We start from the raw sequence: 21380 nt of genomic DNA, 5'->3' as shown, positions 1-21380 counted from the left end.
ATGGCCCACCAATTTGGCCAAGGTAAGAGAAATCCTTCAGGGACCAAACGAGCCACTGTCTGTGTTTCTTGAGAGGTTACTGGAAGATTTAGTTAAGGAGGCAGAGAAAGTGTACTATAAGAGGGAGAAAGAAAGAAAGAAAGAAAGAAAGAAAGAAAGAAAGAAAGAAAGAAAAGAGAGAAAAGGCAGGTGAGATTGCAGACAAGAAAGATTTTGGCCGCAGTGCAGGAGAGAAAGACAAGAGATAGGATAGGACTTAGACAGACAGAGAACCTGGGTGACGAAGGCGGAAGCCCCAGATATCAGTGAATGGCTAGCAGAATTCCCAAAAGTTTGGGTTGAAACCGAAGAAGCCAGGCACTAATGATTACAAGCCAATACAATATCTAAGAAAAGTCAATAAGGGAGTACAAGACACTTAACCTCCTCAGTTCGCTCCCCCCAGAGAGGACTTTTGGCAGCATCAACTTTCCGGCAGCCCCCTGACTGATGGATGCCTAATGCTCACATGATGCACTATCAGAGCCTGTTGTTGACTAAAAGGGTGATCTTTGCACCCCTGGCCATCTTGAATCCTGCCACCTTGCTGCCTGTGACTGACGACTCTTCTCCCGTCCATCACTGTGTTGATATCCTGGCAGAAGAAACAGGTACTTAGAGCGACCTGAAGGACCAGCCCTGGCCAGGAAGTCTGAACTGCTATACAGATGGCAGCAGTTTCGTGGTGGAAGGTAAGCGAATGGCGGGAGATTCAGTGGCAGATGGAAAGCGAGTACCGATATGCCTTTGCCACGGCTCATATACATGGTGCAATCTATAGACAAAGAGGGCCTCTGACAACTGCAGAAATACTGAGCCTCTTTGAACCAAAGCCAGAGGGCTCAGGACACTGTTGCAAAAGGAAATCAGATGGCTGACATGGCTGCCTAGAAAGCTGCCCAGGGAGCAATGAGTCTAGCAGTAAGGGTTTCAGAGACTATTTTGACACTCGAGATACCAGTTTCAGATATGCCACCGACGACCATCAAGTGATGGACAATTTGGGCTTTCACTCTGAAACCCCTTATGGGGGAATAAAAAACTGAGATGGTAAATTAATCCTCCCACAAGAAGAAGGACTGTCTGATTTGGCGAAAGCTATGGTGAGAGACTATAGAGCTTGTGCCTTAACCAATGGGAAGAGACTGAGGGGCGACCGGCCCAGAGCTTACTGGGAGATGGACTTCACAGAAGTCGAGCTGGCAAAATATGGAAAGAAGATCCTGGAAGAAATCTTTCCAAGGTTTGGAATACCCAAGGTAACTAACTGGGTCTGTTAATGGTCTTTGTTGCCCAGTTGAGTTAGGGACTGGCCACACAGCTGGGGATTAATTGGAAATTACATTATGCTTATAAACCCCAGAGTTCAGGACAGATAGAGAGGATAAATAGAACAATTAAGGAGACCTTAACCAAATTAGCATTGGAGACCGGTGGTAAAGACTAGACAGCCCCCCTTCCCTTTGCCTTGTTCTGAGTGTGGAACACTCTAGAGTGATTTAAGCTTACACCCTTTGAGATTTTGTGTGGGGTACCACTGCCACTTACTGGGGCGGGTGTAATGAATGATCCTGATGCTGTCCTTTCTAAATCCTTGTTTGCCTACATAAAAGCACTTAAAATGGTCTGACTCAAGGTCTGAGAACAGCTGAAAGGAGCCTACGAGACTAGAGACCCAAGTGTGCCACAACAGTTGGGAGACGCAGTTCTAGTTCAACACCACCAAGCTGCCTGCGGTGTCCGACCATGTTTGGCCTGTGGAGAAACAAGCTATACCTGTGGGAGCGGGCGACCAGCTCCAAGGACTTGAAGCCTCTGGGTGAGGCCGGTGTAGCATTCCAGAGGACACTAGAAACCCTGCGGGTGTGGCCAATGGCGTGCAGCACAACCATGAGGCAGCCTTTCAGGACATGCTTCAGGAATTAGACATTACCACTCTGATATTTTCCCTGGCCCTCTTTTGATTCTGTTTTTTGCTTCTTAAACAGATTAGTTACCTTTGTTAGAGAGAGAGTGTTGTTCAGCTTTTATTGCTATGCCATCAATATCAAACCCTCGGACAGGGAAACGGAAGCTATGAAGATACTGAAATACAAGATCTGTAATCAGATTTACATTAAAAGAAGTAGGGTTAAGTTTTTATGATTAAAAACTATCATTAGGAGAAGTGAGGAATGTAGAGTGAAAAATTATAGATACTGGGTATATAGAATCCTTTTTAGACATAAAATATTCTTTAGGCTTTCTTTACAAAGACATGGAGGCATGAAGCAAGTTAAGAATGTGGACAGACTAATTATGGGAACTGGCTAGAATGCAATTTAGCCAGGTGGAACCAAGCTGAGAACCATAGTGACAGGGCAAGGCCGAAGTAACAGAGCAGGACCACATTCTTGAGAAAGATAAGCGTACAGAGAGTTTTCACCTGACCCTGACTCCCATAGGTTGGGTTCCTTTGGAATGTTCCACTATTTTCATGTTACACCACCCTAGCAACCTCTCACCCCCTCCCCATTCCTTGGTTTGTGGTTTTTCCCTTTAAAAACACCTCTCAAACTGGCTGTTGGGGTCAATTCAGCTCCTGTGTGGGCATACGAATTGACCGGCAGCTAGTTGTCACGCCCTAATAAACAACCTCGCAATTGCTCCGGTACATGGTGTCTCGAGCAGATTACTGGGTGGTCGCGACTTTCTGAGACTTGAGAGAGGGTCTCCCCTCTGCGGAGGTCTTCAGAAGCACTGAAAGATAAGGCTTGTTAATAATAGATGTTCCCCTACAGAATTATCAAGTATCTTAAGTGAGCTAGACGATAAACAAATAATTCCTGAAACCCTTTAACTCACAAGTTGGTTCCCCCAGCAACCAACCCCCATCCGGAAGCTATTCTGAAACCCCTAGCCAGCTGTCATCATTAGCATACAAATGATACTTATCATTTCTGACATTCCAAGGACTTTAGGAACTGGGTACCTGGAATTTGGGCTGAAAATCAAACAAATATATATAACTTACTACAAAGGATGAAATTATAGGGAGAATATCTATGTCATAAAGTTCATCCTTTTTGAGACAGTCTCATGTAACCCAAACTGAACTATATAATAACTCTTGATCGTCCTGCCTCTATCTTCCAGGTATTAAGATTACAAATATGCACTACTGTGCCCATCAAAATCCATGCTTTTATTTTTATTTTATTTTTGTTTTATTGAGACAGGGTTTTGCATAGCCCAGGCTAGCCTAGAATTCTCTATGTAGCTCAGGATAGTCTTGAACTCATCATGTTTCATCATGTTTAGCCTTGGAAAAATTCACCCTTTTAAAGTATACAACTCAGTATGGTTTAACTATAGTCAGAGAGTTATGCATTGTAAGAGTCTGAAAATCTCTCAAGGAAGAACCCAGACTCAGGTAGTATGCAAAAACAAAGAGCATTTATTCTGCAGAAATAACCAGCATACGGACATCAACCATTCTTTGCAGCGGCAACCCCAGACAAAGGTATGCAGGCCTTCTTATAGGGAACCAGGGGAACTCTCTAGAAGGATAGGTAATCAAAAACTTCATTGATGGGTGCTAGGGGCATCACAGGTGGTCAGTGGTCTACATTCCTATGTCATGAACATTCAGTCATGTGTGATCAGTGGCTGCCCAGCACAGATAGCTCATTCTGAGATATTTCCCCATTTTTGTGGTTATCCCCAGGCTGTTCTTTTTATTTTGGGAGGGGGTGCTTGTTCTGGATTTTATAATCTGTTCCTAGAGCTGGTGTCTTATAACCTAGTTTGTGGGACTTATGGTATATTCCTGGAGCTGACACCTTATGGCCTTTTTTGAAATCAGGCCTGGTCCTTAGATAGAGACAATTGGGGTTTATGTTGTCCTTTCACCATCAATTTAAGAATATTTTCATCACCAAAAGAAACCTTACGCCCATTCCCAGTAACTCCTCACTTCCTCCCAACACACCCTCCAGTGTTGGCAATAATGAACCTATTAACAGAGTTTTTAAGGCCAATGCCTGGAGGATCCTGGCAGCCACAACAAGCTCTTTAATGAAAGACAATTAATAGTGGAAAACAGAGAAAAGGGATTTATTCAACGTGCTACATTGAGGAGAAGAGCAATTATATCCTCTGTCAGCTACCACCCCCATCTTCAGAGCATTCACTTGAGGCTTACTGAGGCTTAAGTAACCATCAAGATGTATATATTAGCAATCCTGCTCAAGGTGCGGGCTCAGCCTCAGTCTCTCCTGCAAAGCGGTCTAACAGGTTCTGTCAAACTTCTTCCAGAAAGACAAAGTCTCCTCTGGCTGTCCCCAGCATGAGATTCCTGGGAGGAAATTCCATTCCTTGGAATTCATTGTCTCAATAGTCTGACAGCCAAAGGAAGGAGCACAGGTGTCTTTTTAGAATATCTTCTCTCCTGCCAGGATGGTTGCAAAACTTTCAGTGTTGTCTGAAGCTGCAAAGGTTTGGTTATGTGGGATGGATACCTAGAGAGGCTTAAAGCATGACATGATGAGGACAGGTGAGGACATTGTATCATATTTGAAACAGTAACACTTGTTGGAGGCCTTAAAAGAGGAACTCATGACTTTAGAAATCATAGAATGTGAACCACCAGGTTAGCACAACCTTGGACAGGCAGAGGCCTAAGGACTTCATGCTGTTGTAAAGTTTTGTCCCTCTTGTTGCCCTCGAGTCCCTCCTAATCTATGAGTTATATGGAAACTCTAAGGGAGCTTCCAGCCCCTCACTGGGCAGTATCACTGGCACTTACAATAATAGTACTTGATCTTTTTTCAAACAACTGCTGCAGGAACAGATTAATGACTCAGTCACCACCCTAGGAAAGAACTTAGAGATGTAGATTTTTAGTAACAACCACCGACCTTAGAGAGAATTTAGAGATATAAACTTTTAGGTTAAGATGCTTTTGTTAAAATGTTCTTGGGGAATAATTTAAAGTTCAGGACGACACACTCTTAATAGTTGAAGTCAGGAAACAAGAACAATGGCAGCCAGACTAGTACTGGCTGGATTGCTGGGCTGGTGATCAAGGAGGATGATTGATTTCTTGTACCCATTTTTGCCCTAGGCTTCCTGATATGATTTAATAAAAAACTGTTAATGAGTAGGTGTGTACTTTGATTGAGGACTTAAAGTAGTAATGACTGATACATATATATGTATATACATATATATACATACATATATGTGTGTGTATATGTGTGTGTATATATATATATATATATATACACACATATATATGTATATGCATACTTAGGTTTGTGGTTTTAAAAGATTTTTTATAAGATTACATTTTTCCATTATTTTATTTATTTATTCACTTTACATATAAATATCTGCTCCCTCCCAGTCCCTCTGGCACACAGCTCCTCTTCCCATCCCCCCTTTCCTTCTCCTCTGAGAAGGGGAGCCTCCCTGGGTCTCACCCCACTCTGGCACATCAAGTCACTGCAGGACTAGGCACATTCTCTCCCACTGAAGCCAGACAAATTAAGGGAATGGGATCCACAGGCAGGCAACAGATTCAGGGACAGCACCCACTCCAGTTCCTAGTGGACCCACATGAAGACCAAGTTGCACATCTGCTACATATGGGGGCCTAGGTCCACCCCATGCTCTTTCTTTGTTGGTGGTTCAGTCTCTGGGAGCCCTGAAGCGCCCAGGTTAGTTAACTCTATTGGTCTTCCTGAGGACTTCCTATCCCCTTTGGGGTCCTCAATCTCTCTCAAACTCTTCCTTAAGAGTTCCCAAGCTCCATCTAATGTTTGGCTGTGGGTGTCTGCATCTGTTTCAGACAGCTTCTGGGTAGAGCCTCTCAGAGGACAGTTATGCTAGGCTCCTGTCTGCAAGCATAACAGAGTATCATTAATAGTGTCAGGGATTGGTGCTTGCCCATGGGATGGGTCTCAAGTTGGACCAGTTATTGGTTGGTCATTCCCTCAGTCTGTGTTCCATCCCCTGTCCCTGCATTTCTGCATAAAATTTGGGTTGAAAGTTTTGTAGGTGGGTTGCTTACTCCTCTGGGAGTTATCCCTGGCTACAGGAGATGGCCACTTCAGGTGCTATATCCCACACTGCTAGGAGTCTCAGCAGAGTCACCCCCATAGACTTCCTGTGGCCTCACAGCCCCACACCCTATCTCAGGTCTCTGGCGAGTCCTAGAGATGTTTAACCTGCCCACCGCTGATTTCTGTTCTCTCTCCCCTGATCTCCCTACACACATACACATATCCCCTCACATCCAGTTCCCTCCCACCATCCACTAGTTTATTTCCCCTTCTGAGAAAGATTCAAGTATCTCCCTTTGGGCCCTCCTTGTTTTTTGGCTTCTTTGGGTACATGGATTGTAGCATGGAATTCTTTGCTTCATGCTAATATCCACTTATTAGTGAGTACATACTCACATGTATGTCCTTTGGGTCTGGCTTACCTCATTCAGGGTGTTATTTTCTAGTTCCAGCCATTTGTCTGCAAAATTCATGATGCCCTTGTTTTTAATAGCTGAATAGTATTCCATTGTGTAAATGAACCACATTTTCTGTATCCATTCTTCAGTTGAGGGGCATCTGTGTTGTTTCCAGTTTCTGGCTATTATAAATAAGGCTGCTATGAACATAGTGGAGCTTGTGTCCTTTTGGGATGGTGGAACATCTTTTGGGTATATACTCAGGAGTGATATAACTGAGTAGAACTCTTCCAATTTTTCTGAGAAACTACCAAATCAATTGGTTAGAGTTACACCAAGGTATTTTATATTATTTTGACTATTGTAAGGGTGTTGTTTTCCTAATTTTTGTCTAGCCCCATTTATCATTTGTATAAAGGAAGGCTATTGAGTTGAGTTAATTTTGTATCCAGCCACTTTCATCCAGCCATTGTTTATCAGCTGTAGGAGTTCTCTGGTAGAATTTTTGGGGTCACTTATGAATACTATCATGTCATCTGTGAATAGTATACTTTGATGTCCTCCCTTCTAATTTGTATCCCCTTGATCTCCTTTAGTCGTCTTATTGCTCTAACTAGGACTTTTGATGACTGCTTCTATTTCTGTATGGGTCATAGTTGCTAGATAAATAGTTCACCTGATCCTGATTTAACTTTGGTAAATGGTATCTATCTAGAAAATCATCCATTTCATCTAGATCTTCCAGTTTTGCTTTTTGCTGAGTATAGGCTTTTTTTTCTTTTTTCTTTTCTTTTTTTTTTTTTTTTTTTGGTTTTTCGAGGCATGGTTTCTCTGTGTAGCCCTGGCTGTCCTGGACCTCACTCTGTAGACCAGGCTGGCCTCGAACTCAGAAATCCGCCTGCCTCTGCCTCCCAAGTGCTGGGATTAAAGGCGTGCGCCACCACCGCCCGGCAAGTATAGGCTTTTGTAGTAGGATTTGATAAGTTTTTTTAAATTTCCTGTTTCTGTTGTCATGTCTCCCTTTTCATTTCTGATTTTGTTCATTTGGAAACTGTGTCTCTGTCTTTTGGTTAGTATAGCTAGGGGTTTGTCTATCTTGTTGATTTTCTCAAAGAACCAGCCCTTGGTTTTGTTGATCCTTTCTATTGTTCTCTTTCTTTCTAATTTATTGATTTCATCCCCAATTTTGACTATTTCCTGCCTTCTCCTCTTTGGTGTATTTGCTTCTTTTTTTAGGGCTTTCAGGTGTGCTGTCAAGTTGCTAGTGTAGGATCTCTCCAATTTCTTTATGAGGGCACTTAGTGTTGTGAACCTTCCCCTTAGTACTGATTTCATTGTGTCCCAAACGTTTGGGTATGTTGTGCCCTCATTTTCATTGAATTCTAGAAAGTTTTGAATTTCTTTCTTTATTTCCTCCCTGACCCAGTGGTCATTTAGTAAAGTTGTTCAGTTGTCCAGTAGGCTTTCTGTTGTTGCAGTCCATGGTGGTCTGCTAGAAGACAAGGAGGTATTTCAATTTTTGTGTATCTGTTAAGGTTTGCTTTATGACCGAGGATATGGTCAACTTGGAGAAGGATCCATGAGGTGCTGAGCAGAAGGAATAATCTTTTGTATCTGGGTAAAGGTTCTGTAGGTTTCTGTTAGGACCATTTAATTCATACTGTCTGTTAATTTCATTATTTCCCTGTTTAGTTTCTGTCTCAATGAACTGTCAGTTGGTGAGTGGGGTGTTGAAGTCTCCCACTATTAATGTGTGGGGTTCAATGTGTGATTTAAGCTTTAGTAAAGTTTCTTTTGTGAATGTGGGTACCCTTGAATATGGGGCATAGATGTTCAGAGTTGAGAGGTCATCTTGGTGGATTTTTCCTTTGATGAGTATGAAGTGTCTTTCTGCATCTCTTTTGACTCTTTTGATTATTTTTATTGAAAGACTATTTCATTAGATATTGAAATGGCTACTGCAGCTTGTTTCTTGGGTCGACTTACTTGGAAAACCCTTTTCCAGCCCTTTACTTTGAGGTAATGTCTATTGTTGCTGAAGTGTTTCTTGTATGCAACAGAATGATGGATCCTGTTTAAGCATCCATTCTGTTAGCCTGTGTCCTTTTATTGGGGAAGTCAGACTCTTGATGTTGAGAGATATTAATGACCTATGATTGTTAGTTCTTGGTATTTTGATGTTGGTGGTGGTACTCTGCGTGGTTGGAGTTTTCCTTGTATTTTTCTCTGTAGGGCTGGATTTGTGGAAAGATATTGTTTAAATTTGGTTTTAGCATGGAATATCTTGTTTTCTCTGTTTATGGTGATTTGCAAGTTTTGCTGGTTATAGTAGTCTGGAATGGCATCTGTGATCTCTTAGACACTATAACACATCTGCCCAGGCCCTTCTGGCTTTAAAAGTCTCTGTTGAGAAGTCTGGTATAATTCTAATAGGTCTGCTTTCATATGTTACTTGGCCTTTATCCCCTGTGGCTTTTAATATTGTTTGTTCTATACATTTGGTGTTGTGATTATTATGTGATGGGAGGATTTTCTTTTTTGGTCCACTCTATTTGGTGTTCTGTATGCTTCTTGTATATTTATGGCCATCTCTTTCTTTAAGTTAGGGAAATTTTCTTCTATGATTTTGTTGAAGACATGATTTGAATGTTTTGTGTTAGAAATTTTTTAGATGTAACATCTTCTTTGACTGTATCAGTTTCTTCTATTGTATCTTCTATTCCTGAGAATTTCTCTTACATCTCCTGTATTCTGTTGGTGATGCTTGTTTCTGTTGTTCCTGTTCTCTCTAGGTTTTCCATCTCCAGGAAACATGTCTTCCATCAGTTCGTGTTTTCATTATTGCTTCTATTTTCATTTTCAGGTCTTGAACAGTTTTGTTCATTTCTTTTGCCTGTTTGATTATATATTCCTGTATTTCTGTAAGGGATTTATTCATTTCCTCTTTAAAGGCCTCTATCATAATAAGATTAGATTTAAGGTCATTTCCTTAGAATTCAGGTGTGTTAGTATATTTAGGGATAACCATTGTAGGATAGCTGGGTTCTGGTGGTACCATATTCCCCTGACTTTTGCTGATTTTGTTCTTTTTTATTTTTATTTATTTATTTATTTATTTATTTATTTATTTATTTTGGTTTTTCGAGACAGGGTTTCTCTGTGTAGTTCTGTCTGTCCTGGAACTCACTCTGTAGACCAGGCTGGCCTCGAACTCAGAAATCCGCCTGTCTCTGCCTCCCAAGTGTTGGGATTAAAGGCGTGGGCCACCACCGTCTGGCTTGATTTTGTCCTTACCTTTAGCCATCTGGTTGACACTAGTATTGGCAGGCCTGGAAGTCCCTGATGGGAACAGGCCTCTGGGGCTGCAAGTAGAGCTGGCGGTGATTTCTGATGCTTGTAGGCCTCCAAGGATGCAGGCAAAGTTGTGATCTGGGAAATGAGGTTCAGAGGGGGCAGGCCAGAGCTTGCTGCTGCTTGGTTTGCTCAGAGGGGCTGGCAGGCAGGGAATTGGGGTAGGAGTCCCAACTGGTGGTCATTAATGGATATAGGCCTCTGGGATTGTGGTTAGAGGTGTAGACCAGAAGATGGAGAGCAGAGGGGATAGGACAGACCCCACAGCTACTGGGCTTGCCAAGGACCCAACAGGCAAAGGGTTGGGATTGGTGGATCTTACTTGGTTGGCCCTGGTAGCAACAGGCTGGCCTAGAAAATGGAGTGCAGAGTGGGCAGGGTGGAGCTCACTGCTTCTGGGTCTCCCTAGAGGGACCAGTATGCAGGGAATTGGGATAGGGGTCTCATCTGGCGGTCACTAATGGCTCAGGCCTCTGGGATTGTGGTTAGAGGTATGCATAAGATTACTTTTTAAGGTAAATAATAAGATGATTGATCCTTCCTTTGTAACTTCAAATTACAGCCTGCCAATAAGAGAAACTGGCTGAGAAAAGTATTTTACTTGATTTCTTTATTAATCTATAACAAGTTGCTTAGATACGAATGCATGTGGGTTCTTAAGAATATCTTTTTCACCCGTAATATGTAAAACATTTAATCACATAAAGGAATTGGGGAACTCATTGTAATCATTCACTTAAAGAAAAATAGAATATGACCACACTATAATTTTTATACTGCTTGAAATATTTTGCTGAGGAAGATAAGTTGGGGGAGGGGGAGAATAAAGTAAAGAGAACTTGTCCGAACTATCAAGAAGATTCCTGTGTCCATATGTTCTGCAGGTCCTGCACCTCCTACTTCAGACTTCAGACCCAGTCATATCAAAGCTGGACTTTGACAATAGGATCTCTACTGATTTGTTCATACTTCTTGAGACAAAGATGACAGCGATGTCATTCTATGATCCTGATTCCATCTTGTACTGTAGCATTGACCTTGTGAATTTGCTGCCATGCTGAAAGAAAACATTTGCTTTGAAAAACAAACATTCTGAGGACTATTTGAACTAATCTCTTTCCTTAGAACAATGGTATGATCTGAACTGGTCTGCAGTGGACCAATAAGCTCCAGAAGTAAATTTAGGGGCAGTAGGATGTCTTAGCAAGTGAAAGTGCTTGCTTCACAAGCCTGATGGTCTGAGTTCTATCCATGAACCCACAGTGGAAAAAAAAAACAACTCCTTAATGTTGTCTGCTGATTGCCACACATGCTCCATGGCATACACACACACACACACACACACAACAAACACATGAAAAATGCTGACGATAATGATGATGATGATAAATGCTTAAAATAAAAAAGTAAATTTATCTTAGAATCATAATTCTTGACAGGCAAACTGAGCAACACAATTAAACTTCCTGTTTTTGCCGTTAGCTAACTCTCCAACCTTCTCCGTAGTGGAATGCATTGTTGGTTTCTACTGGAGTGTGTGTTCCCCTACTTTCAATTCCAATACCCTCAGTAAATACCATTTTGTATCACAGATCATCTGAGCCTCTTTGTATGACATTTTCTCTTATCTTTTCAAATATTGATTCCTTTTATTGCTGTTTCAAATCTATTATGCTGGCCAAAACCCCCAAGACAGTAATATTAAACAATAGTGGCAACAACAAGCACCCTAACTTTATTTTCATTTTGAGATGGAGCAAGTAAGCCAGGCATGAGGTGCATGCCTTTAATCCCAGTACTCATGAGACAGAGGTAGGTGGATCGTTGTGAGTTTAAGGCCAGCTTTGTTTACATAGTGGGTTCCAGGCCTGCCAGTAGCCTACACAGTGAGACTTTGTATCAAAAAAAGGATTGGGGGAGCAAGTGTAATTGCTAGTTTAGAGTTTCTTTACCACATTAAGAAAATGCCCTGGGCTCAGAAGATAAGTACTTACCATGCAAGCAGGAGAACCAGCTTTCTGATCACCCAGCCAGTCAGGCCACCTGTAAACCCAGTGCTTGGGAGGCTCTCCCAGGACAAGCTAGCTAGTTAGTCTAGCCAAATACAATAAGCAAGCTCCAGAACAAAATGGAGAGTGATCCAGAAAAATACCTGGTATCATCTTCACACATATTTTCACACACACACACACACACCTGCCTGTGTACATGAGAACACACACCAATTGAACACACACACATACAAAAATTAAAAAAGAAAATACCCTATTTTATAATATCTTCCCTGTAAGTTCATTTCTTTCATTTTCAGTTTTCTGGCCTCCAGGCTTTCCTCCAAATTTTTCTTTTATCTGAAATGCTCTTGTCTCCCTTCTCTAAAAATGCCAGTTCATTTTTCAAGACTATTGAATGGTACTTTTTCTTTTCTTTTTAAAAAAGATTTTATTATTTATTTATTTATTTATTTATTTCATGTATGTGAGTACACTGTCGCTGTCTTCAGACTCACCAGAAGAGGGCATCAGATCCCATTACAGATGGCTGTGAGCCACCATGTGGTTGCTGGGAATTGAACTCAGGACCTCTGGAAGCGCAGACAGTGTTCTTAATCGCTGAGCCATCTCTCCAGCCCTGAATGGTACTTTCTCTTGGCTTATGAAGCTGCGACATCCAAGGAAAGACCACATCTTAGGGACATGATTATCCTATTCCTCTCTCCTTATGGCAACTTGCAGGTTTTATGTGTGCTATATACAGTTAGAATCCAAAAAACTGTCTAGATGTGAATACTGACACAGGCTTGCAATCTGAACACTTAAGAAGCAGAGGTCAGGAGGACAGTGAGTTTCAGGCCAGCCTGGGCTACACAGAAAGACCTGTCTCAGTAAAATTCAAGTCACTGAAATGACTTTTTTTTTCTTCCCTTCTTTCTTTCTTTCCTCCTTTCTTTCTTTCTTTCTTTCTTCCTTCCTTTCTTCCTTCTTTCCTTCCTTCCTTTCTTTCTTTCTCTTTCTCTTATTTTTGTTACCAGGGATGGAATCTATATATTAGGCAAAGTGCAAGTGCTCTACCACTGAACAATATCCCCAGCCCTTAAAAAAAAAAAAAAGTCTAGAGAGAATGGAGATATGGTTCAGCAGTTAAGACCTGAGTTCAGTTCCATATACCGGTGTCAGATGGCTTACAACCACCTGTAACTCCAGCTCTAAGGGATCTGATCCAATGACTCTGGCTTCTGTGGATACTTGTACTTAAGTGTATATACTCACACAACCACACATAGACACGTACTCACCCCCACACACACATACACACAGGTGCACAGGCGCGCACACACATACACATCTGGGTGCTAATGGAGGCTGAAAGAGAGCACCTTCCCTCAAGCTGAACTTACAGATGATTCTGACGTATCCAACACAGATGCTAGGAACTGAACTTAGTTCCTCTAGAAGAGCAGGAAGTACTGTTAACCACTGATCACCTCTCTGGCCCCCTGCCTCTGCTTTCTAAAATCACTGTGCATCCCAAGGTTATAAGTACTACAAATGGTAAGGCCAGGGTAATATGCCAGCTCTGTACTCAGCAGTGCAGTAGAGATTTTAGCATAGCCCCAGCTGAGCCCCACAGAACAGGGAGGAGCAGGGCTCTGTAGCTCTGAACAGAGCAGTGTCTACTGCTAAGATGGGAACTTCTTTTTGTTTTTGTGTCCTTACATGGATCTTTAGAGAAAAAAAAAGGAACCAGTCTAATAGCTTTAATCTGGTGTTTGTATGGCTCAGTTCTTCTTGGTCCCCACTATTTAAGTCACCCTGTCTGTAGATCCATTCTGATATTCCCAAGCTTTCTGGTGACCCATCCTGCCCAACTAAGTAAGTCTCTCTTATTCATGCCAGAAAGTATTTAAAAGGCCTGCTTGGCAGGTTAGGTATGGAGTCATTTTGGAAACTGAGAAGAATCCTAAATTTGAGGACAGTCTGGATTAGATAGTGAGATAGTGAGACTGTTACAAAGATGGTCCTTGGCCACACATTTAAGCCATGTCCCTTCAGAAAGTTTCTCCAGTAAGAATTCTGGCATTTTGAGCTCCATTTACCTGTCTCTTACTTTCCTCAGTTGTGTCCAAACTATCAAGAAGATGGTATATGTGGACTCCTTAAAGCCTCTACAGTGTCTCATCTCAAGTCCCACTCTGTGAACCCACCCCATGTACCTCTCACTCTCCATGTAGTTTCTGCTCAGTGTGCCTAGCACAGCATTGCCTAGATTAAAGGATAGCCATGAATCCACATTCATTTCCTTCATGAGGCAGATCTTTTCAAATGGCAAGATCATTAGAATCCCAGCACCCAGCTTCTTACTAAGTGTTGGTCATTATGAGGGGAACTAACTGGTCATTCTCTTTTTAATCAACTTTGATATAAACCTTTTCAAAAGTTGTTACAAGTTTAATTAAATTCTGTCTACTAGTTTTTAGTCTATCTTCCTACTTCTGATCTTTCTAATAAACTCTTGATGCTACATTAGGAATGCTAACCCTCTAAGGAACCGCTGTATTGTGATTTACCTACCTTTTGTCTGTTTAATTATAGACTCTGCAAGTTTACCTCATGGAGAGCAGCCAGTGTAATCCAAGGACCTGGAAGTAAGAGACAGAACACCTGGTGTGAGTGGTAGGGTTGGATAAACCAGCTGTGTCTGAAGAAAAGGCAGAAATATGCAAGTTACAGCCAAGAGCAATAAGGGGAAAGAAGAGTCCCTGAAAGGCAACAGCGAGAAGGCATAAATGCAGCAATGAAGAGAAATGAATATTTCAAGGGAATCTGAAGGCACTCAAATAGTGACTTTGTGCTCATATGGCAAAAGATGCAGCACAAGGGACGACGCTGTTAAATTAAGCATTCTGGAGTAGATGGTAGTATTCTCACTTTTGAATATAATCTCCAGTTTTTCAGGTTTGAAAACTTGTTTCAGGGCTGAGGATGCAACTTGGTGGTAGAGTGCTTACCCTTTTACCTAGCATCCCCTGTTTCGATAGTTAGTGAAAGGAGGATTTTTTTTTCCATCGCTTTACTTAAAAGAGCCAATTCTGAGAGTGCAGGACTTTTAAAATGTCACCTGTAATTAAGTATAGCCAATTCTGTTGCTTTTACCTCTCCTTGTTCTATTTATTTATTGTAGTGTTTCTTGGGGATTAAACTCAAGGCTTGGAGCATCCTGGGCAAATGTTCTATCACTAACCCACACCTTCAGTCTTGTTATGTTTTGTTTACAGTGCTGAGAATTAATCCCAAATTCTCAGGCAATCTAGGCAATTGTTCTAACACTGAAATACATCCCCAGCCCTTAAAAAAATTTTTTTTGAGACAGAGTCTCATTACATTGACCAGGCTGATCCCAAACTTCCAATCCTCCTGCCTCAGCCTCTCAAGTATTTAGGATTTGCAACATGTGCTATCACACTCAGCTTAGTGGAACATACTGTTAAAGTATTCTGGAATAGGTATTATCCTGTCTTCAGATTTTTACTATTATAAATAATGTTTCAATGAATAGGAAACTGGATATGCATTATCCAATATAAATGGCTGGAATAATTTTCCTTCTGACATTCTAGAGAAATCCCTGTCTGCTCTTAAGACCAATTCTAATAATACACAAAGTCTTAGTTTCCATTATTTCTGTTACTTACATAGAACACCACCTTTCTGGTAATTTCAAGTAGAGAGCAGCATCATTACCTGAATTGTTTCCTTTGTATCAGATATTCTTCAGGTGTGAAGATGAGCCCCTCTTTTACAGCTGAGAATTACTCGAGTTATGATAGAAGGCCAACATTTATCAAACAATCTATATGCCAGATCATCTCCAAATCAAGAAGGTAAAAATGATAACAAATCTGTAAACATGGCATATTTAGTTTTAAGACTTTGGTGAGATGAATAAACCTAAAATGCAATGATATACATGTATAAAAATAGCATAAAACTTATTTTGTATACATATTAAGGTTTTTAAATATGTAATGTGTGAGCCAAAACTAGACAATGAGTCTTTGTCTTAGCTCCTACTCTGTCCCCGGGGCCACAACCTCCATATATATATATTATGTACCAGGTGGTACATACCTGTAATTTCAGCATTTGGGAGACTAAGGCAGAAGGACCAGGAATTCAAGTCCAGTCAGGGCTTCATAACAAATGAAAAGGTAACTGAGGCTACATAGTAAGATCCCATCTTAATGAAAGAGAAAGGAAAAATCTTGACCTTATAGGGATAAAATAAATTAACTTAAAATTAGGAATACCTAGACCCATTCATTGAAATATATTCTAAATGAATCAACAATTTACCTATTTTACTTATCTACTGCACTTTAAGATAATTCTGTCTGTTATCTCAGTCCCCCTAGGTCAGGGGGTCCAAGCATAAAGGAGCTAGGTACTCTTCTCAGAATCCCATTGGACAGAAAACAAGTTGGAGACAAAAGCTAGCAGTTGGACATCAGGATGTCCTTCAAAGTTGACATGGCTGTAGGCAGAATTTAGTGTCCTGAGGTTGTAGGGTTGACATTCCTAGTTCCTAGAGATTGCTATGGCCTTCTCTGCTGACGGTTTACATCATGGTAATTTGCTTCTTTCATGATAATAGAAACAGTTTTTTTTTACTCTATTTGGTTGAAATAAAGTTTTCTATAACCTGATAAAATCATGAAAATGAAAAAACTATTGCCATTGTCACAGACTGCAGCTTCATTGAGGGAGTTCAATTTTGGCCACATGTTGTGAATGATACAAGTTATAAGTGCTATCTTTCATTGAGAGGAGAGGATTATACAAGGTGTGACACCATGGGGTTACCTAAGATATGTCTGTCACAGTAAGTCAGATACTAAAGTTAAGAGAAAAGAAGAGTCATGCTGTTCACTCAAACATTTAAAGGCTAGGTGTGGTGATGCAGATCTGTAATCAGCTGGGCTAGATTGTCTCAAAAAAATTAGGCAGGCATAGGTGTGCATGCCTTTAATTTCAGCACTTGGAAGGCAGAAACAGGCATATTTTTTGTGAGTTCTAGGCCATCCTGGTCAACATAGTGAGTTTCAGGACAGCCAAAGCTACATAGGAAGACCCTATCTTTTAAAAACAACCAAAACCAAAACAAAACAAAATGAAGGAGCTACCACTTCAAAAGGGCAGCGTAAAGAACTCCACATTCCCTGCTGAGATATCTATAACTGTTGAGAATTGTCTAAATACACAAGCACACAACCACTTAAACTCTATGCAATGAAAGCATAGAGCAAACTAAGAAACTAATCTCCATAAGAACAAGGGAACTCACGCTTGAGAACTCACACCCTCAAGCCAGCCAGGCTCATCATGATAGAAGTTCCACCCCAAGCAGATATGACCAAATAGATAGTAGTGCTCCTCATCCCAAGTCCTAGCTGGACTGACAGTATATCCTCAGGAAGGGCAGGCCTCCACAATGTTTTCAACCACCCGAGGCTCCAGCAGAAGAGGCACATTTCTGGTAACAAGGCTTAAAGATTAATGTATCCTTTCCTCCATTCAGCTTCCACTCGCAAGCACATGCTCATGGATCAGAAGACTTGATCCTGCTAGGAAGGCAATGCTTCCCAAATTGAACTATATGGACGTAAGCCATAGGCATAATTACCATTAAAATTCCAAGTTGACATCTTTACAGAAACAGATGCAATGATTCTAAAATTCATATGAAAATTCAGGAAGTCCTTCCAACCTTCCCTCAACTGCAAATGACTTGAGATGCTGGAGTATGTAGGAAGTAGGAAATTAACTGAAGAGGGTTTCTTTTCCTGTCCCTGGGATAAGGTATCCTGACAAAAGCACTTAAGGGAAAATGAGTTTACTTTGACTCACAGTTCAAGGGTTCCATGGTGGTAAAATCGTGGCAATAGGAGATTAAGAAGGCAGCAGGTCATCACCACAATGCCAGTCAAGAAGTAGAAATCAATGACTGTCTGTGCTCAGCTGGCTTTCTCCTTTTCACTCAAGTCAAGGACCCTGACCCATAGGAATGATGTCACCCACATTTAGGGTAAATTTTTTCACCATAAATTAATGGAAACAAAATAATCCCTCATAAACTTGCCCAGAGGCTTGTCTCCCAGTGTCTCTGGATCCTGGCAAGTTGGCAACCAATATTCACCATTACACACTCCAAAACCTAGTCTACTTGCTTCCCATGTCACCTACCTCAACTTAAAGGAGAAAGCTAGAACTCAGGTCTCCTCAGTTCCTCCTCAGTTCAGAATGACAGAACTGATAGGATCCCCTAGTAACCAGGAGAGTCAAGTAGATAGCTAGACAGCATCCATAGCTCTTGAGAATTCCCCCCACACACACACACCAGTGGATTCTGTCCTCTAACACAAGAAGAGAAACTGTCATTTGACCTTAAGCATGGAAGGAAGATCCAACATTCTGAACTCAGCAGAGACGCACAGCAATTGTGCCTGGCTGAGACACACAGGCCTTCCATGGTTCTATAGTCAACAATGTCCCCTACAATTGTTCTTCTTAACCCATCTGCAGTCCATAAAAGATGCCTTTTTGAACAAAAGAAATGAAACTATTCTCCCTACTTCTGTATCCACTATATTGTTCTGCCTCTGGATATTTAGTCTGCAAAAATAAATGTGGCTCTAGAAAAACTACTTGTAAGATAAGTTCATCAGAACATTATCTGTATATGTATTCATTTCAAATATTCAACTAATATTTTTAAAAACTTGAAACAAAAACTTCAAAGAACAAAAACTAGTAAATTAAAAAAAAATTGAGACAAGGTCTCTCTTGTCCAAGGTCATCTCTGTCCGTCCTTGAACTCCATGTATAGACCAGGATGACCTTGAACTCACAGAGATCCACCTGTAAATAAAATTTTGAAAAAAAAAAATTAACAAGCTTACTAGCAGGCTGGAGATCTAGCTTAGCAAGTATATATAGTCCCTGCTGAACATGCAGGGAGCCCTAGGGCATTGCTTCCCTAGGTTCAATGCCCAGTACTGCACAGACTGCATGTGATGGCACACTCATGGAATTTCAGCACTTGGTAGGTGGAAGCAGGCACATCAGAAGTTCAAGGTTGTTCTTGACGACATAGAAAAAGCTAGCCTGGGATACATGTGACTCAGCCTCAAGAAAAAAAAAAACATAAGAAAACTTACTATAAAACTACAGTAATCATAACAGTATGGTACCAGGCATACATGCAGACATATGAGCTAACAGAAGAAACTTGAAAGCCCAGAAATAGTCATGAGTCTCTGACAAGAGTGCCAGGAAATACAATGAAAGGAAAAATATTTTTTTTTATTTATTTTATTTATGAGTACACTGTCGCTGGCTGTCTTCGGACACACCTGAAGAGGTCATCCAATCTCATTACGGATGGTTGTGAGCCACCATGTGGTTGCTGGGATTTGAACTCAGGACCTCTGGAAGAGCAGTCAGTGCTCTTAACCGCTGAGCCATCTCTCCAGCCCCGGAAAAATATTTTTTAACAAACCACTGATTACCAACTAGAAACCAACTAGGTATGGATAAAAGAAGAAAATTTGACCCTACCTCTTACTGTATACAAAATTAACTCAAAATAGACCAAGGACCTAAATGTAAGCACTAAAATCACAAAACTCTTGTTAAAAAAATAGAGATAAAAAATTTATGACCATAATTTTGAGAGAGTCTTAGATATAATGCCAAGTCCAGAGCAACAGAATTAAGGGTAGACAAATATTAAAACTGTTGCTCTTCAAACACACTATCAAGAAAGCAATGAGTGCCAGGCATGGTGGCACACACCTTTAGTCTTAGTACTCAAGAGACAGAGGCAGGTGGATCTTTGTGAGTTTGAGACCAGCCTGGTCTACAAAGTGAGTTCCAGGAGTTTTCTGTGTATAAGACATGGAAAAAAAAAAAAGAAATGGAAGCAGGAGAGGAGGGGAAGAAGGATGGAAGGGAGAAAGGGAGGGAGGAAATTGGGGAAGGAGGAAGGGAAGAAAGAAAGGAAAGGGGGAAGGAGAAAAAGAGAGTAGCAAAGGGAAGGAAGAAAAGAGAGAAGGTGAAAATTCAATATATACATAATAGAAATGTGTGCAAATTGTTTGTCTGGTAAAAGACTTGTATCTAAAATACTCTAGAACTCAATAAGACAACCTCTTCACATCTATTAAGAGGATTTTTACTAAAACAACACCCCAGGGGAGGGGAGGAAACAAACAAACAAACCAGAAAGTATCAAATGTTGGTAAGGACATGAGGGAATTGGGACCCTCATGCACTGCTGATGAAATATAAAATTCTGTAACCATTATAGAAAACACCATGATAATTCCTGAAATTCTTAAAGCATGCAATCACATGAGATTCAGCACTTCCAGTTATGGTGTATGCTCAAGCAAAGGGAAAGCAAGGAGCTGCGTGACGCTTGGCAACCCACAGCCCTAGCAGTATTCTTGACAACAAAGAGGTGGCACTGTCCTTGGAAGGACTGCTGCTGTGTTCTCTCCTCTCTTTAGTGTTCACAAGCACCAAAGGCTATTTGTAAGCTCCCATCAAGAAGAATGAAATGTGGACAAATGCTACTTATAGACAAACTTAAAGACATTATACTACAGGAAATAAGCCAATAGCAAAAAGACAAATATTACATGAGTCCTCCCCTATGAGGTTTGTAAAGTAGTCAAATTCATTGAGACTAAAAATGGCGGTTGCCAGGGGCTGAACGCAGGAGGGGTTGAGAGACAGTACTTAATGACTACATAGATTATCTGGGGAAAATGAAAATGTTCCAGAAATGGACAGTGGTAACGGTTGTATGACAATGTGAATGTTATGAAATGTAATGGCATGAAATTTAATAATATAGAACTATACATTTTAAAATAGTTAAGAGAGGACAGGAAAATGGCTCAACAGGCAGAGAAGGTACTTGCTGCCAAGACTGAGACCCGGGTTCAATCCAGCAGAATCCATATTATGGAAGGAGAGAGTGAACCTCTGCAAGTTGTCCTCTGACCTTCACATATATGCTGTTGCCCAGGTGTGTGCACACACTAAATAAAATATATTGTAAATTAATTTTAAAATAATGGTTAAAGGGCCTGGGAGATGGATCAGCACCAAAGACTTAAGTGTGATATACTGAACCTATATAAGAAGCCAGATGTGGTGGTACACATCTGCATTCATAGCACACCTCCCTGGAGAAGGGATGTAGAAACTCACAGGCCAGTCTAGCCCAGAGTATGTTGCTGCACAGAAGCAAAAATAAGAAGGAGACCCTGCAAGGTGGAAGGTGGAAGGCAAAAACTGACTTCCAAATATTCTCCTCTGATTTCTACATACATGCTGTATGTGACACATGTATTTGCAGTTAAAAACTTGGTTAAAATCATTTTTATGTTATATATATATATGTATATATATATACACATATATATATATATATATATATATTATCACATATTCTCCTCTGATTTCTACATACATGCTATATG

General features: G+C 40.9%; 1 protein-coding gene across 1 annotated transcript in view; it reads right to left on the bottom strand.

Moving 5' to 3' along the window:
• Window positions 1-10430: 10430 nt before the first annotated feature.
• Window positions 10431-21380, bottom strand: part of Snx12 (sorting nexin 12) — a 113672-nt gene continuing 102722 nt past the window's right edge. Inside the window, exons 5-6 of the mRNA XM_028770007.1 lie at window positions 14404-14471; window positions 10431-10889 (exon numbers count right to left, since the gene is read on the bottom strand). Coding sequence (XP_028625840.1) covers window positions 14436-14471 — 36 coding nt within the window. The 3' untranslated portion in view covers window positions 10431-10889; window positions 14404-14435. The remainder of the gene's footprint in view (window positions 10890-14403; window positions 14472-21380) is intronic.

Source organism: Grammomys surdaster, unplaced genomic scaffold (assembly GCF_004785775.1).
Source record: "Grammomys surdaster isolate TR1022 unplaced genomic scaffold, NIH_TR_1.0 197, whole genome shotgun sequence".
NCBI classification, from domain to species: Eukaryota; Metazoa; Chordata; class Mammalia; order Rodentia; family Muridae; genus Grammomys; species Grammomys surdaster.
Note: the sequence above shows the minus strand (reverse complement) of the source record. Positions and strands in the feature narration are given on the sequence as shown.